Here is a 19,806-nt window from a genome sequence, read left to right on the forward strand (position 1 = left end):
TGCCACATTTCTGCTGTTAGACTATACTTATTATGCAGGGAATTTCCAAAGTGGGTGCCACAGGGAGCGGCAAGTGTCTATAATATTAATATACATGTGCAGTATGACTTCGATTTAACGATTTCCTTAATTTAATGAAATATCTCACTGATCTGAATTTAACTGCATTAAATGTGTATTCTCCTCGATTTAACGATATCCTTTATTTAACGATAACTTTTTCCAGTCCCTTGACAATTGTTAGATCGGGGTTATGCTGCATGTAAAAGAGATGGACTGGGGTGCCATGAGAAAGTCTCAATTCTTCAAAAGGTGCATGGAATAGGAAAGTTTGGGGAACCTTTGCAATTATGGAAAAGCGCTTTAATATTTTTTTTACCCATTTTCGCCTGTAAATATTTTTATCAAAGTCATAATGTAATAATATTGTTATATGATCTATAAATGAACCATTATTGACATTTTCAGGTATTTTATGTCACTGAATGAGCAATTGTTCAGCGCACTCTTGAGTGTATCGAGAACCCAGGAGAAACAGTGGACCATCGAAAACATGCATTCCCTGGGGCTGGACCCCGTCAATGACCGAACCTTTATCGTCGAATTGGCCGACACCTATGGCATCGACATTGTGCCTGCCGCCGACACACTCTGCTGCTCGCCTTAGTACAGGACACTAGGGGTGCTCATATGTGCTTTTTTTTTTTTGCCGCTGTGAGTGTTTTGTGTGCGATTAAGTTTCGGTTCATTTTCGGAAAATTTATTCTTCCATAAAAGGCAGTGTGGGTCAAAATTTGCAAAATAGTACAAATCATGTCTGACTCGTAATTTTTTTTTCCCGGCAGTCTGGAGCCTGATTTGTACAATTTTGGAGATGACCCAAGTATTTGAGTACAGTCTAACCTTGATCCAATGTCTTTGTAGCTGACAGTTGTAAATTATAGGGGTGTGAAAAATGATGCTAATATGCAGAGGTGGCAATTGGAACTGAAAAGGGTGGAGGGGGGGGGCAAAAAAAAAGGCCACTAAAAGCCATAGTACTTTTAGCGACAGCAAAAAAATGAAAAAAAAAAGGGAAGGGAAAGAAAGTACAAAATTTTGCTAAGGCTGGTTTTGAGAATTTTGAAGCAGATAAGTAGAAATTGATGTAAATCTAACAGCTTAATTTACATTTTTCTAAAGATTTGGATGAATTTTGTACACAATAACTTTCCCCGCAGAGACATTTAGACATGAATTAGACTTACATTATTTACTCTGAAGTATTTTGAGGCGCCACAAACACTCGGTAATAATTTCTGTGAACAAGTATGGCTTGTTTTAGTAGAGCAATCGATTTGCTAATATCTAAACAATGAATACATAAACTAAAAGTTACTGCTTGTGCTAAATAATGTTTCATAAAGATATACAAAGCATAACAAATAATTATGTCCTGAAAATTTTGACATTTCAGCGTTTTTTATTATTTTTAGTTTTTGTTCCTAAATTGGAAAAAAAAGAACCATTAAAAGGGGGGGGGGGGTGTTGCCCCTCCCCCACTTTTTTCGCTCTTTTGTATCATTTTTTGTATAACTTTTGTCACACTTATCTGTTGAGATTTCTTCTAACTATCCTTTCTTTATTTAAAAAGTTATTTTGCTGGAAATGTTGGTGCTCAAGCAATTGTTACAAATAAATTAATATTAGAAGCACATCCAGTTCAAAATAGTGGCAATGTTTAACTATGAATTTACTATGCAATTGGGAAATACAATGGCAAGTTGGAAATTTAAAAATTGTATTACTGCAATGGCAGTAAGTTTGTTGTATTACTAATGCAATATCACCTCCAAAGTTTTAAGCAGCTTTGTTTTCAGTGTATAGGAAGACAGCTTTGTAAGCAACAGTAATTTTGTTCAGTTAGAAAAAATTATTCAGCTGGCTGTTGATTTTTCAAGTAAGCTGTTCATGCAATGATTAAATTGAAAAATGCAACAAAGGGGTGTAATGTTATACAAACAGCGGATCAAGGTTTTACTGCAAAATAATATGTTTGAATAATATCTTTCAAATGGAACAATATAGAAAAGATTTTGTTCCTCAAAATCACATTCAATTCCGTAAAATATAAATCATACACTTTAAGGAATAGTGTTTCATTATTGACAGGAGTAAACAAGCATTTTAAAAAAAAAATAACTTTGTATTTCATAAAGTTAATTTTTTTTTTTTTTGGTTATGATTAATTCTTTTAATTGTTATTTGCTTTAACTGAATTCATCATTTGTTTTAGTTAAGCATGGCACTTAGCAAAGACTACTGTACTGTACTGTTGAATTTAGTTATGCAAGCATTAGTGGTTATTTAGTCAAACTAATTGCTTTGTAAGATAAAATGACTTGATCTTTGATTTGTTTGTTATCACTTCTGCAGCAGTACTTCAGTTCTGTTGATCGTCACATAGTTAATCTATCATAATTATTTATGTGATAAATTAATTATTTTTTTGTCTATTATAAATAATCTATCATAATTATTTTTAGTATTTTAATCCATGCAATATAATTAGCATTTTCTACTTGTATATATCAAAGTTTAATGTTTTTTTTAAAGTTAAAATTAAAAAAAAAAAATCTTGGTTTTTCATCTACCTGCTGTAAAAAAAGGGTGGTGGGTGGGGGTGGGGGACATCAAGCCTTTTTCTATCATTTTGTTATCAAACATGTTAAAACTCCAGTAAATTTTTTCATGTCATCCCCCCCCCCAATTATCCCTTTAATAATGTAGAATGTAGGTCATTTTGTGGTTTATATTAGTAGTCATATTTATGGTTATTCAGGATTGCATGTTTATAGTTTCATACATTTATTTATTAGACTGATTTTAAACCCACTACCAAACTTTAATCATGATACTTTTTCGGTTAAAATAAAATACTACAACTTTCATCTTATCACACTGAGCTCTTTCTCATTTTATTGAACATACTATGCTTGCATTAATTAAGCTCAATTGTATATTATAACAAAGCATCTGATTGGTGTTTCATGTAATAACATTAAAAACTACATATTGATGCCAAAGTTGTACATTATGTATACTTTGTGCAAAATATGCAGTGTGTGCCAATACACATTTGGTTGTTCCTGTTCATGCAAGCAAAAACATATTATTGTCATTTTCTTTTAATTTATTATTTATCATTTATTGTTCTCATGGTAGTCTCACTTATGTTTATCATTTTAACGGACTTTCATTTCCACCATGTCATAATTGAAAACATGTTGAACAGTATTTTCATTCAAACATTTTTTCTGTATATATTTTAATAGGAACAAGTACATGTTTTCCTCAACCTGTAATATCTTCTATTTTTTATTCCCTCATATTGCTTCGAATGATTTTAATTGTTCTGCCATTAATTATGTCACCTTTATTATTATTCTAGAAAACTATTTTTTAAACATTTTATTGCTGTTATTATTATTTATTGATGTAGGCGATAAAGGTCATGATCAGAGGTTGTCACTCTCCCACTTGGCAACTATATAAAAAAAGTGGTGACTAAAAATATTAGTAGCATTAGCCACCCAGTCGCCATTTACCCCAACCCCACCTGTGTTATTTTATTTTTATGTTGTTAATTACTTATATTAATCTTTATTTAAATTTATATTCCTGTTTTAGTGGCAATTAAAAAACTAGTTTGTTCTTTAATTACATTTTTTGGTTTCCAAAAAAGTGACAACTAGAAAAGAAAAAAAAAAGATGACTAATAAATTTGCCTCTACTCGCCACTGGTGACCAGAAAAATTCTCAAATCTTGATCCATAGTATGCGATATAAGTACAGTAAAATAAAACAAATTCATCAAAATGAGATGAAATAAATACATTTCCTTCATTAAGGTAAACTCTAATGCAGGGTTGCCAATCTTGGAGAAACAATTTGGGAGCACCTGTGGTAATTTTGAGGAGCAATTCAAAATTTTGCAGAGCAGTTCGGTATTTTGTATAAAAAATAAAAATAACTAAAACCACTTGTCGAAAATTGTTTTATAGCTTTAACAAATCATTTTAAGCATGAGTATAAAAAAATTTATTTTTCAGTTTATAAAAACAATTTTAAACACTACTTCAATATTTGAATGTAATCATCTTCAATTTCCCATATTTACATGTTTGTTATGATAAAAAAACAAAATTTAAACCTGAAAACTTTTGGCCGGAAAATGCGGAGCAAAAGAACTTGGAGCCGTGGAGTTTGGCTATTTTTGCAGAGAAGTTGGCAACCCTGCCGAATATATTATATAGTTATGAAGAAGGGCTTGAAAAGGTACAGTTCTGTTGTATACCGTATGATGCAGAAACACAAAAAAATGCCAAATTCTCTCTCACAGTGGTTTCAAACATTTTTTGCATGTAGCGCTGTTGATTTTTCGATTGAATAATGAAACAATAAATTTATTACTACCGAACTGTCTGCACTAAATTTAACACACGATAGCAATGTTAAAATTGCACAAATAGCAATAAAATATGTAGACATGTGTTTTGAGGTTACAAGGTACCCCTTTTTCTGTGCCCAAAAATGTGTTGTGAGTGAAAGACATGTGACAAGAGACAGTAAAGCTTGACTGGGAAGAGAAGGCAGATGACCTTGAAGCAAAAACATTGTTTGTATTGTTTGTAGTAGGTTGATGGTTATTATTTTGCAATAAAATAGGATCAGTGAGAAAGAGTCTTACTTTTAGGTGCTTTTTGGCTGATTCTACCTATTACAAAAGGTTTCGCTTCAAGGTCATTCGCCTTCTCTTCGCGGTCAAGCTTTATTGGATTTGTGAAATTTTTAGTAAATTTATTATTTAAACTTTGATTGCATTATTTTGGTGTGAGTTTATCAGATTGAGTATGTTCCTGTTGGCAACATAGGGGAAAAAGTTTTCCATATTTTGTGCCAAGTTTCATATTGGGGCCTGAATAGCTATCCCCATGTTTGTCGAATAAGGAAATTTTTGGGAGGTCACAGGGGCTTCCCATTGAAGCACCACTGTCTGTCGTTAGTGCGCTAGTGTGGCTTCATCAGCAAAAATTATGGTAATTGTCTTCTTGCAGTGAACATGAGCAAACATTTAGAGTAAAGATGTGCAATAATTTTCTTTAAAATTATTAATTACCTTCAAAGAAAAGTTAGTTATTTGTTGCAGTGATTTTTTTTTGAAATCTTGTGCAAATGTCTACATTTTGTTATTGATGAAGAGTTTAAATGGAAAATTATTTATGATTTTTTTTTTACAATAGGTAGTTTTTTTTTTGCAATCTTCAGTATGAATTATTTACAATCTTATGTAGATATTTATCATTCAAGTAACATTTCAAAATTTGTTGCATGTAAAAAAAATATTTTTTGTTAAATTTGATTGTTCTTTCTATTTGTTGATCGATTTTCTTTTCACTTAAAATTTAAAGTGTATTGTGTTAAATCTATGAAATGTATATTGATTGAATTTTCAAATTTTATTAACTAAGTTGAAATGCATTTTTTGTACATTTTTTTTGTAATTAGTCCGTTCATTTTATTTAGAAATTCTATTTTAGCTATTTAGATATTGTACTCCTGATTCTAGTAGTTTGCAATTTTTTTTTAAAAATAGACTTTTGATATTCATTGTGATTTTTTTAAATTAAATTTTTTTCTTCTTCTTTTTCTGATTTCTGTTTTATTTTGCTGTTACAATTATAAATTGAACTATTGCTTAAAAATTACCGTATTTTTACTATGTAGCAGTCTGTATTGATGCATATATATATATATGTTAAATACATAAAAAATATTTTAATTATTAGCTGGTGAACTATTTTATTTTATATTGGTTCCTTTTTTAATTGAATTGGTGTATAAATTGTTATTTTTCAAAACATCTGGAGCAGCACACATACCCATGTTTTCTTGTAAATAAATCAAAAAATCCCACACCAAAAAATATGTGAATAAAAAAAACTAAAGAATATGATAAAAATTAAATGTAAATTTATATTTTTTTAAAGGTTCAAGTTTTTGGAATATATCTTTCTGTAAATTATATCACGAACTATTAATTTTATTTATCCAATTTTTTAACTGTCTTTTAATTCCTTTTGGATAAGAAATCCCAGCAGCAAAACTTTTCAAAGTCATAACAATAATCATAATAATTCCAGTACATCAAATAATTGATGCGTTCAAGTAGTCTCAATTACACTTCTGTTCTACTTTAGCATATTTTTTTATGCTTAGTGTGAACCTTTAGATTAAAGAATCTCTGATATACTGAGCTAAAAATCTCCTTTTATAGAAATGCTACAATAGTAGTATCTGAGGTAATTCGAATGGAAATCACTACTTTGATCACAGGGAAATATCAGATAATCCAGGATGCATTTTCCCCTGCACAATAAATCACTAAAAAACAGAAAGTAAACTGGTTTTATAGTTGAATCTTTGACCTTTTTTTACTGCATTTATTGTTATTATTATTTTTAATTTGTGTTAACTATAAATGCATAATTTAAGCAACTAAAAATTGCCCTGTAGTACAACTTTTATTATAGGCCATTAACAAGATGTAAAATAATTTAGGACTTTTAAATTCCAATAGAACTTTATGGTGATGTTACTCATTTAAAATTTAATGAGAGTGCAACGTTTCAGCAATAGATCAAGGTCAAACGACTTATTACTGTCACAGTTGTTAAAAATGCATTCTTCTTACTTTTTTTTTCTGCTTAAAATACAGGGGTACCCACCCCCGAAGAGCAATGGACACCCTAAATATCGTAAAAATACCCTCCCAAGCAAAAGCCCCCTCCCAAAAAAGAACAAGAAGTCTTCTGTCTAGAACTAAACGAGCCTATTTTCCCATATACCAATATCGACTTTCTAGTATCTGATCAGTATTCTCAAAATTAGCTGAAATCGTAAATTATTTCAAGCATGTTTTTTTAATATTTTAAGCTGATTTCGAGAAATAAAGTATGCCTTGCTCATCTAAAGAATTAGATACGTAAAAAATAAATAAAAGAACAAATAAAATAGCAGCACCTTTTAAACAAAGCAGCTAAATACATTTTTTCCATCAAAAAAAAAAAAAAAAAATCTTCAACCGCTTTCAAAAAGGAAAAAAAAGGATTCAAATTAAAAGCTCATTAAAATAAATGCATCATATCAAAAAAAAAAAAATCGTTTGTTTTTCCCCTGTTGCCAAAAAGTTTTTAAGAATGAATTAATATACTTTCAAAAATAAATAAAAACAATAAAATGTCAAAAAGAAAAAGGAAAAGAAAAAAAAAACCCCTAGAACACTACCCCCCCCCCAGGTGGGCACCCTTGTAAAACAGAAGTGCTAATTAAAAAAAAAAATTTTTTTTTTTAAATTTCCTTCTTGTTTCCTTGGGATATTAGGGGGTCCCCTTGCAGGAAGGGGGCTGCTGGTATGCAGATCTGGGACTGTCCTTTTTACCGTCAGTGACCATATCGGGTGATCAGTGAGCTCAATTTGTGCTAGACTGTGTTGTTCACAAATGCCAGTCGGTGGTTTGAACCAATAATTCAACTTTTTGGCTTTCGTAACTTGTTTAGTGCCAGAGTTTTCATCACGAGCTGTTACCAGTTAATGGGTGAGGTCAAAATTACAGCATTTCTTCATATAGCCCCTTTATTCCTCTTTCAGTGGATTTCTTTTTCTGAAGACTGCTACAGTTAACTAGGAGTTGGGGATTGATTGTTATTCTTTTATTCTTTCAATATCCTTTGAATTTTATCCCCCCCCCCCCGAATAAAGTTCCCAAATCATAGTTACAAAAATGAGCTTCTATCTTTTCTTTCGAAAAAGCATTTTTTTTTCTTGTATGTATAATTTTTTTTTGATTTTTTTTAATTGTAAAAACATTCCTTAGGTTTTTTTAAAACTAATTTTTCATATCATTTTTATTAAAAAAAAAAGATATATCATCAAATTAGTTAGTTTTATTTGTTAGTTGTATCTATCCACAATATTTTGTAGGCTTAGATATTTTTAATCTCATAGTTTTATTACAAAAAAATGAATACAGGGAATCAACTAGTGTATATTTTATTTAGTTTGCTAGTTTTTTTTTTGAGAGAGAGACTTAAAATGTTTCACAAATGGCCAGTTTGTATTTGTAGTAATTTATTTAAAAAATTATTTTGAGAACTCATTGCCTGTAAACTAAAAAAGGTTTATCTATGCAAGTAAAATGATGAATGAAATTATAAATATTCTTTCATGTGTATAAAGTATGACACTTGTGATCAAAACTTTTTTTCTTGTGCCTTGCCAGTATTTTTGGTTTACTCTATCCAATGCTGAAATGAATTTTTATTTAGCATTTGCCGAATTTTTTTGTACTTACATGAACTAAATGTTTTCATTCCATTTTATGTAGCATTAATTTTATTTTCTAGTCATTTTAAAGCAGTTTGTACTTTACCTTACATTGTTTAAAAGTTTAAAACTTCTGATCATACATATATATAAATATATATTTTGCATTCCCATGTTCAACATTTCATTTAAAATCTAACATTTCTGATCTTTTTCAAATTATGTTATCTGAAATTTGATTTGCTGCAATTCCTATTTTTGTATTAAAATGTTCTGTGTTACATGAATATTAATAAATTTTAATGTTGCGATGTGCTTAGTCTTCATTTCACTCATAGTTTTTCTAGTGAGAAATATTTTGGGTTGATTTTGCATGATACTTTTTCGATTATTATATCCAGCTTCCTCATAGCTTCCGAAAATTTCACACTGTCTTCAGAAACTTTTACTTGAGTCCACTATCACCCAAGTGCAGAAAATAGAAACACTAAGAGCAAGTTATTAATGCACATATTTCGTACACCTTCTATTCCATGTAAGAGAAGACTGCGCTTGTGCTTATTAGGGATGTGTTTTCTATGAACAAAAGGGTCTAGTTAAAAGATTAACTCACATCTTAAAATGAGCGGTGCAGTATGATCTCAAAAAAAATATAAAAAAAAAAGGACGGTCGTTCTTTTGAACGATGCTATTTGTTTTATAGTTCTCTCTATCTCTATTATTTAATTTTTAAAATTTATTTAAATTTTATTCATATTTTTTGACATTTCTTTCTTTTTATTCACATTCAAAACAGTTTTTTTGTTTTCTTTTCATTCGTGACCAATACTTGGAGATGAGATATTTCTATTTAGAAGTAGTACACTATTTCATGTAAGTTCACTTTTTGACGTCACGCTCAATTCCTTATATTTTTTATTAAATAAAATTTAGTTATCCAATTCTATACATTGCTGCAATCAAACCTGAAACTTTTGGATTGGAAAACAGACGTCCTGTCTTACCTAGATGCCCCACTCGGTCTCCAAGAAATATCTTACAAAATGACCTAAATTACCTTTCCATTCAAACCTAAATAAAATATTTTTCAATTAAGTTTTTATCAGCATATTTATTACTCTTTGGTAATTTTATTCGCTTTTCCTAAAAGGAATATTCCTGATCTAAGGAAAGGTTTTTAATGTAATGAGTAATTCTCGCGAAGATCAAATAAATTTTTATCGCTTTTTTCAAAACTAAAAACTATTCTGAACACAGAGGAAAAGTTTCATTGCTTTAGTTCAAATATTTAAAAAGTTATGCGTGGTTTTAGGCCATGCTCGCTATGTGTTCTTATGCAAAAGAAAAACTTTAAATTGCTTTTTCTCGATGATTTTTTTTTTTTTGTGTTTTCATGTCATTAGAATCCCTAAGGATTTTTTTTCTTTTAAAGATAAAGCTTTAAAGTAATACTTTTTGCAATTGGGATAACATATTTGACAAAACTGTGCATTGGATAAGCATTTTATAAATTACTCAAATGTGTAGAGCATGTTAAACCTTTAAAAAACAATTTAAAAAAAAAAACTTTGATTTTTTACATTATTAATCACAGAAAATTTTCTATTAAACTCATAAGCAAATGAATGCACAGATTTTCAGAGATGATTATAGTGATTGTTTAGCAAAATAAATAAATTAATTAATTAGTGCAAAAATAAAAAAGGGCCTTAGGGATTTCAAAAAATTGAAATTTTCTTCCATTTTTTGAATTTTTAAAAAAAGTGGGCAACATTTTCAAATTTTGAAAATAAATTATTGATTAAGAAATAAATATGCATGTTATGGTTTCAAAAAAAAATGTAAAATTTACTTAAATTTTAAAAAAAATTTTGAAAGGTACTGTGACCCCTTAAATGAACAAAGTCGTTCAAATGAACAAGTTCAATGGAAGCACAGCTTGATTACCACACAGGCCAGCTAGGCCTGAGCTTGGGGCCCAATCTTCATAAGGTTCCTTTAATTAAAAAAAAAAAAAAATGCATAGCATTAAAGAATCATATATTTTCAAGAAAATAACAAAAGATTAGGTAATTACAAAAAACTCTGTTAATACTTTATTAGTACAGTCGACGCTCGTTATAACGACCCCAGTGGTCCAAACAAAATCGGTCGCTATAACGAGCGGTCGTTATAACGTATTGCATGTTGTTTAGTCATTTTTTAAAATGCACAAATAATTCCTCATAGTTAAGAGAATTAAGAAACTAATAAGATAGTTTTAAAATATTTTTTTGATTTCTTTCTCTTTCTGAAAAATGTATGCTGCAATTGTAAAGCTTTCTGCTTTTTTAACTTTTTCAAAAAAATATAATTCGTAATGCCTACAATTTGTGTGTGATTTTCATTAAGTCTTTGGCCTCATACCAAGAAATAATTCTTTTTAATTGAAATATTTTACTTTTAGAAACATAAAATGTTTAAATAGTATATTAGTTTTCGAATAGTTAGTTCTGAGGATATCAAAAAATTGAAACTTTTTGGATGCTATATTGGAATGAACGATTCAGTTTTGACGCTCTAATGAACAGTAAAATAACATTGCATTTATGTAATAGGAGATGGGACTTCATGCATCGGTCGCTATAACGGAAGGGTCGCAGTAATAGGAGGTCGTTCTATAGAGCGTTGACTGTATTTCTCTTGTTTAGTTGGTTTTGTATGAGTAAGAAAGCTTTATTTCTTGAGAGTTTCATGCACAGTTTGGTAATTACTTTTTTTTTCTCTTCCATAAATAAACTGACTAATGAAGCTAAAAAGACTCTGAAAAAGGTATTGTTTGGTAAATGGCCTATTTTTCTTTTGAATATATTTCTCCGAGGGAAGGAGGGGGGGGGGGTAATATGCACTTCTCCTCAGAATTAACAGGGGGCCTAAAAATGACTTAAAATTTTCAATTTCTGCTTTTGAATGTATTTTCAAATGTACTCGCATCTTAGAACTTGCTAAATAAAAAGTTAGGAAGAATTTTAAAAAGTGAGGACACAGTTTATAAAATGTGTTGGAAAACTAATTTTATCGGTGGAATTGGCTCCAACTGTTTTCACACATAATAAAACAATATTCTTTTATCACACTTGATAAATTTTATGGTAAATCTGAGACAACAACTAACCACTCGTATCTGCTGCAAATGTTAGTACAAAAATATGTAAAGTGTATAAAAGTTCAGTACGTCTGGGGGGGGGGGGAGGCAATAAACTTTAATTGGAAGTCTGATTGACCGTTTTTGGAAATGATGCATGTAGCATGTGAGTTTTGTTTCAATGTGCATAAAATGTAGAAAATATGTACTGTCAACAAAAGATGGGGGCCCTGAGAATGAGACTTACTTCCCCTAACTTCAGAGGTTAATCGGGACCTGGTAATATGGTCTTCCCTATTTAATTGCGCTTTAAAAGTATTAAGTTGGGAAAAGGATATAAAGAAGCAGTGGCAGTGCTAGGCGTGTGCAAGCAGTCCGACTGCACTGGGCCTTTCGGCCCTATAAAAAAGGACCCCGCAAGGTCTAGCACCCAACACTACGACAATTTAAACATTATTTTGGGTTGACTTACATTGGTAAAATAGAGGGGGGCCTCCAAATTATTGTCGGCCTTGGGCCTCACTTTTAGATGGTAGGGCCCTGAACGTGCGGTTAAAAAACTGAACGATCATCTGATGAACGTATTAAAAAGATCGACATTGCCCATTTCTAATGTTTATGAACAGTGCTATAATTGGGGGGGTGGAGGGGATGAAAAGGTGGTTTGGAACCAATTTACATTACAATTGCATTATTTTTTGGTAAAATTCCAAATATTTCGGGCAGTACTGCCCCAGGACTAAAATAACCCCAGGTCTAACAGTGCCTCTCAAGAGGTGAGCATAGGGCTCCAAGACCACATCTCTATACCTCGCAACTGTCAAAGAGCCTCTCTCAAAGACACGGAGGGGTGTGCGGCCATCCAACATGATGCCTGTTCAGACCATCAAACCACCACCGTCATAATGGTCGATTTCGCGGATATTGGAGGGCAGGTAGTTTATTCCTGCTTCTATCCAATGAACATAGGTCAATAATAGTTGGTTAAGCTGAACCGGGAGTCACTACCTGCCCTCCAATAACCGCGAAATCGACCATTATGGATGAGGAGGTTTGGCGGTCTGGGCAGGCATCATGTTGGATGGCTGCACGCCCTTGAGAAAGGCTCTGTTACAGTTGCGAGGCATAGGGATGGGTTTTGGAGCCCTCACCTCTTGAGGGTGCTGTTATCCCTGAGTTAATTTTAATGGATGTTTACACAAGACCACATAGAGTTCTTTTGGTCGACGAATTTCCTGAACGGGAGGATATCCACAGAATAGATTGGCTAAGCAGCTATCTAGACTTCAATCCTATTGAGCATGTCTGAGACGTTCTCGGGAGGGCAATAGCTACTCGCAATAACCCTTCGGGGACCCTCTACAGCCTGGGTATAGCATTGTTGAACGAGTGGAAAAAATTTCCTCAGTATCCCGTAAAATGCTTCATTTCAAGTAATGAGTCACACTGCGAGGCCTATATGTCTGTTACAGGGGATCATATCCCCTATTAACTCATTTTTTTTGTTCAATTTTACAACCGCTGTTTTATAAACATCCGACTATAACGAGCGTTTTTTATGATCATGCTTGTGTATTAAATTTTAGATGGCTATTTGGTTTGTATTGTTTCAATGTACACTGCTCGACATTGAAAATGCAACACCAAAGAAGGAGTGGTTAGAAAGTGATGAAATTTGGAAAAAAGAGAGATACAGAAAGGAATAATAAATGATCTTGATTTCAAAATGATAGGCAGAATACAGAGCGAGAACGGCGTCGGCTCAGTAGGATGTAGGACCACCGCGGACAGCGATACACGAAGAAACACGTCTAGGCATAGAGTCGATAAGGGTGCGGATGGTGTCCAGAGGGATGGCTCTCCATTCCGTTTCAACCATTTTCCACAGTTTGTCTTCTGAACGAGGCAGAGACAGAGTCCGCAAACGGCGTCCAATCACATCCCACACATGTTCGATTGGTGACAGGCAGGGTTGGCTTTTTGCCGGCAGAAACTGGTTTTTGCCCTGCCGGTGGCAGAAACTGGTTATAACCGGTAAAAACCGGCAGAAACTGGCAAAAACAAGAAAACGTTTTTAATAGCTCTAGTAATTACTTAATGACAGGCAATTAAGTAAAATAAAATATATAACTCATTTCGTCATTGCAAAAACTTAATATAATAGTTATTTAATAATTAGTGTAAAAATATGTTAAATAACAAGACTGACATTTCTAAAGCAAAGTAAAATTTATCGTAGTTGAAATTGCTATGTGTTAGAAATTTTAGCCTTGTAATGTTGTAAGTAACAAATTTTTTAGTTTGTTTATAATTATTTTGTTTGCATTTAATATAAAGTGTGATATATCAAATATTTAAATAAATACAGATTTTTTTTTATTTCATTAAATTCTAAAATTCAGAAACTTGTCATTTTACACTTAATATAACTGAATAAAGCTATTCTCAAAGAACAAAGAGCTCCCCCCCCATTTTGATTTCTATGGAAAGCTAATTATCCAATTATATAAGTACTAATACAGTCTTCAACTTTGCTGTATGTAAGAAACAATATAATTGGTTAGATTCACTGACTCATAAATGTAAAGAGTTTCATTGGTTGAAACTAGGGGTGCAACATGGATGTCGATGTTTTGGAAACATCGATTTTTTTGTTAAAACATCGATGTTTTTAACATCGATGTTTTACTTTCAATGTTTTTGGACTATCAATGTTTTGGTTTCGATGTTTTTTCGATGCTGATGTTTTTGCATTTTAATTGAAAATTATCATAAAATTTTGCTCCAATCGGCTCCAATTAATCTCCTACGCCAGGTAATTAAGTTTACTTATGGAGTTGCCAAAAAAAAAAATCAGTTTTTGCACCCGTTTTATAAGAACAATTTTTCTGCGTAGAGGATGATTTTTGGGAAGATCACTACAAGATAGTAAAATATTAACTAGAGAGTAAAAAAGAGATCAAAGCTATTGGAAGAACCTGACACTGGTAGTCTGGTGCCAGAACTTGCAGTCTATTTCAAGGCTTCAGTTCTTAAACTAAAGGAAAATCCTATATGCATTTGATAGTGATGGAAACTTCTGTTCCATCGAAAGAGATGTTTCTCAGACTGGTGGGATAGTCTGCGAAAAGAGAAATGCCCTTCTGGGGGGACAAAGTAAGGAAACTTCTTTTTCTCCAAACTGTCAACATCAATATTCGGGCTTACTTATCAATTTCCTCCAACAAGTCGTCCGTCTATTACCTTAAATTTGTGTTTAATTATTAACTAACAGTACAACACATATTTCTTACTCTTAAAAATTATTGTTAGAGTTAATTTTGTATTTTTTAAATAATTAGCACAACTTTTTCTCATCATTAAACTGACGGTAAGTGCATGATGCGTTTTTTCTTAGATTCTTTTTTGATGTAAATTTACTTTTAGTTTAATTCAGTTTGAAAATATTTCCTTATTACTATAACTAGATTGTATTAACCAGTGCTTGTCTTATTATCAATTTTTGCCCAACTATAATACCAAGCTGTTGCGAAATTATTCTTATTAAATTATATTCATGATTTGAGGTTCAGTATTTTCAATATATTCGTCGGATACGTATTCTTTTGTATTGCTTAAATTAGTGTAGTATATTCAAAAATGTATGTTATACATTGATAAAAAGATCGATGTTTTAATTTCTAACATCGATGTTTTGATGGGATTGAAAGAATCTTCTGAAATTTCTCCTTTGTGCACAACAAATTAAGAAATTGTTTAGGTTTAGAAACAGCGTCAAAACTTGTATTTTGTTACAGGCTGCTGCAGTGTGAAAATGTAAAATTTGATTTTGAATGGTGATAGTGTTGTAAATAAATTGTATTTGGGTTAATATTTAATTATTTTTCTTATACATTTTCTATTGTATGTCAGGAATTGCATTTATGTCATTTTTTGAGTTTCTGACAGGTTCTGCCATAAATGTGGCAGAAAGGGGTTTTTGCCATGCCGGTTTTAACCGGTTTCTACCATTGGTTTTTACCGCCTTGGCAGAAACCTGCCAACCCTGGTGACGGGTCAGGAGAGTATGCTGGCCAGGAAAGCATCTGTGGGCCTTGGAGAGCATGTTGGCAGATACGAGCACTGTGTGGTCCTGCTGAAAAATTGCAATAGGTAGCCCTTGAAAATAAAGGATTGCCACCGGCCGCAGCACATTATCTGTTGAAAGGTTGTGTAAAGCAGAGATTCAGACAGCTGAACATAAATACGTTTAATACGAAACATGGGGACACACATACAGCAAGACAAAGAGAAAAGTAGTGAAGACCTGATAAACAAGACTGTGGCTCTTTAAATAGAATAGAGGGCAGATTTTCGGCATCCAATGATGTTTCACAAATAGCAATAAGCTTTCTCCTAAGTCCGATGATGGATTAAAGAAGAGATTTCGCAAACTCCGTGGAAAGCTGCAAATGTCTCTTCCAATAAGAAATAAGCACAGTTCTTTCTTTTAAACCAATAGAGAAAGCGATTACATGCAACATTATCCAAGTATCGTTGGGCCTTCATAGTGCCCTGAATACGAACTAGAGGTGATATGGATAATTGTACGCAATAGCGCCCCAAACCATTATGCCACGTTGTCGTGCCGTGGGACGTTCCACAGTTACTGCCGGATTAGATCTGTCTCCACGTCGACGCCACACACGTATGCGGCGACTATCGCTGGATAAACAGAAGCGGGATTCATCTGAGAACACGACATTTTGCCATTATGTCATCCACGTCGTTCTAGTCCGGCACCATACTAAACGTTGCTGTCTATGTTGTGGGGGCAATGGCAGTCTTCTTAGCGGAAGCCGTGATTACAGACCACGTGCGACAAAAAGACGGGAAATGGTTCTGGTTGACACTGGAACATTCAGGGTATCTTGCACCTGCTGCAGAATCGAGGAACAAGTGACTTGTGAATCTGCTACAGCTTGTCGGTGGATGCGTCAATCCACGCGTTCTGACGTCACTCTGGCTGCCCCTGCCCTCATTGTATTTCGTTCTTCCAACCATCTTCGGCACAGCCGATGCACCATGCTCGCATCCATGTGGATATCAGCTGCGATTTGACGTACGGACCAACCTCTCCTTCTCAGTCCGATCACCATACCCCTCGTAAAATCGTCCATCTGCTGGAAGTGTCTTCGTTGACGTTGGCCTGGCATTCTCTCGTGTTACACGTATCCTCCAAGACAAAAACAAAATTTCTTCGATAATTCTCCAGTCAGAAATAACGACACGAATATCGCCCATTCTGCAAGTTCCTTCCCTTTATCTTACTTCACGTGCGTCGGAGAGCTGCGCATTTCAAATCATTTACATAACTCAGTAATGTACGTCTACTCTAAAATTTGCATAAATTTCTGAATCCTCCTTCTTGGTGTTGCATTTTCAATATCGAGCAGTGTATGTACAAACCAAATTTCATTGAAATCGGTCCACTAGTTCTGGAAATAATAGACCAAATCTGAAAATTCTCTTAATTTCTTACACCAGTGTACAAAACATTTCTGTGCGCGAGCCCGTTCAACCCCCACCCCTCCCTTTCATCGAAGGTTGGCTTAAATTACTTTTTCGGAGCTTTAATTTCAAGAAACTGGCGGTGCATTCAATTTTAACAAAAAAGCCTACAATTGCGTTTTTAAGGCTTCAATTTAAAAATAATAAATTATTTCTGAGGGATGCCCCCCGCATCTCTCTTTCCCTTAATATCATCATAAATCGTATAAAATTGCATTTTTTGATCTACTATTTTCAAAATTTTCCCGGCAGAGAACCCCGGACCCCCCTTTACCTGTCACAATCAGAGATTATTCACAATTGTGCGTTTCAAGTTTGAAATTTGAAAAATAGTCGGGGATCACCCCGAGTCTCTTCCTTTCTTAACATCACCATAGATCGTCTAAAATAGTTTCTCAAATAACACTCTTAAAAAAATTCCCGGGGGAGAGCCCCCGGACTCCCTCTCTTAAGCTTAATCAAATATAACGCACGATTGTGTTTTATTGTGTTTTGGGAACCTAAATTTGGGTACAAATTATCGGATGAGGCTATCCTGGACCTCCTCTCCCCTTCCTCCCTAACTTAAAATATTGTCTAAAACTGCGTTTTTACATCTTCAATTTCGAAAACATGCCAGGAGGTAGCCTTCCGCATCCCTATTTCTGATTGAATCAAAGAGGAATACTTACAATTAAATTTATATTACTAGTACTAAGGTCTAGAAATATGACTATCCTTGCTAAACCAGAAGCTAAATCTCTCTCTCTTTGCATGTTGGAACATGCGTTTGAAACAATTAAACGGCCACCAAATGCGTCCCCCCCCCCCCACAGTTTTTTGACCTAGCAATGGCCCTGTAGCAGGGCCCCCCTCCCCCATTTTTTGACCTTGTGATGACCCTAGGGAACACCATAACTTCTAATGCCTATTAGCCTCCGAATCCTTAATCTCGCCTTGAATACAGTAATAAACAATTTTTTAATTTCTCAATATTTCACCTGACCTATTGAATTAAATCAAATTGTAAATTCTTTGTTTCATCATTTTGACTTCGTTTTATGTTTCAGAATCCATTTGAAACATTTTCTGCTTAAAGAATTTAGTTACATTGGCATATTTTCCACATTTTCGAATTATGCAAATGGGTTAAGACGTAGGAATGTGTATAATAGCTCGTACCCTTGCCTCTATGAAGCAATTCCAATATCAATTTTTATGCGCAGGGACCAAGATGAAAATTCAATTTTTATTGAATTCTATTTAAAGTTTACTGAGCCATTGCTCGATTATCCGTTTTCCAATTTTCGATGCAAAATCGAGCATTAATTTTACTATCGATAATCCGAAGTTATATTTAACATAAATGATCAACTAATGTGTATCTTTACTAACTACTAATAATAATAAAGCTGAAAGACTCTCGGTCTGTCACGATCTCTGTGACGCGCATAGCGCCTAGACCGTTCGGCCGATTTTCATGAAATTTGGCACAAAGTTATTTTGTAGCATCGGGGTGTGCACCTCGAAGCGATTTTTCGAAAATTCGATATGGTTCTTTTTCTATTGCAATTTTAAGAACAAAATTATCATAAGATGGACGAGTAAATTACGAAATTATCATAACGTGGAACCGCAACATGGGTACAAGTCAACTGGCGAGAAAATTCACCATACATTATTTGTAAATATACAGGCGAACCAAAAGGCCTTTTAATTTTCTATCACGGGCAAAGCCGTGCGGGTACCTCTAGTTTAACATAAATATTTAAATTTTCTGGAAAATCAATTCTTTCGAGAAGCACAGTTAAGTAATGACAATGCAAATATTAGCACTGTTCTGAATTTCTCGTTTGAGGTTTACTGTATCGATAAGACAATTGTAACGATAATTAAAACAATGTGAACAAATGCCGATTTCTATCGCTGTCGTTATGAAAAACTTATCTATTGTTTTTCAATCAGCATATGATATGAGATTACTTTGTGCAGATAAGAGTTGTACTTTTAAAAAGTCTTGTATAGACTTTTAAAACAAGATGGGTTATAATATTTTCATTAGTAGTAATTCACTTTTTCATTCAAAAAGTGACATTTTTCTATGAAATTAGTGTGAGAGTTTACATTGTAATAGCACCATTTAGTTGCATAAGATAAACAATAATGTACAGATATATATAACATCAATTTCAATAACGTTTTTGATAACTTGGGAGTTTATTTCGAAAGGCTTTAACAAATAACATATTTATTGCTTTAAAAGAAAATTAAAAAAAAAAACGTAGGAAAATGTAAAACGGTTACACATTTTCTTTTTATAACTGTAATCATCTTAAAGAATGTGAACTTCGTTTAAACCCGATACAGTTCCACGTCTTTTGTCAGATTTGAAGAGCATAAAGCATAAAATTCAATCACTTGCTGAAAAGAAATGTTTCCAGGGCTTCATTTGAAAAATTGAATTGGGTTTCATTAATGTCATTTTTAGAGTTCACTAAAAAAATACAAATTAAGTCTTTTAACCATCCACTTGTATTCAGAGGTTTGCATCATTTTAAAACTGAGGAAAAAAAATCTAAATATGAGATTTGTCTGAGACTGAGATGACGTTAACCGTAACAAATCCAAGATTTGCTAGTTTTATTTATGCATTAGCAGTACCCGTTTCTTTGGAGTTCAAAACTTTTCGTCAAATCATTAAATTAAATTTACAGTTGCTTTAAAACTCTATTTAGCGAGTGAAGTGGTTTTTATTGCAATTTAAAATATTTCGCCGAATGAACAAAAA

The 19,806-nt window shown here is 32.9% G+C and overlaps 1 protein-coding gene across 1 annotated transcript in view; it reads left to right on the top strand.

Moving 5' to 3' along the window:
• LOC129225207 (DENN domain-containing protein 11-like) overlaps positions 1-3,648 on the top strand; it is a 29,101-nt gene extending 25,453 nt beyond the window's left edge. Inside the window, exon 9 of the mRNA XM_054859774.1 lies at positions 469-3,648. Coding sequence (XP_054715749.1) covers positions 469-667 — 199 coding nt within the window. The 3' untranslated portion in view covers positions 668-3,648. The remainder of the gene's footprint in view (positions 1-468) is intronic.
• Positions 3,649-19,806: the final 16,158 nt, after the last annotated feature.

Source organism: Uloborus diversus, chromosome 6 (genome assembly GCF_026930045.1).
Source record: "Uloborus diversus isolate 005 chromosome 6, Udiv.v.3.1, whole genome shotgun sequence".
Taxonomy (NCBI): domain Eukaryota; kingdom Metazoa; phylum Arthropoda; class Arachnida; order Araneae; family Uloboridae; genus Uloborus; species Uloborus diversus.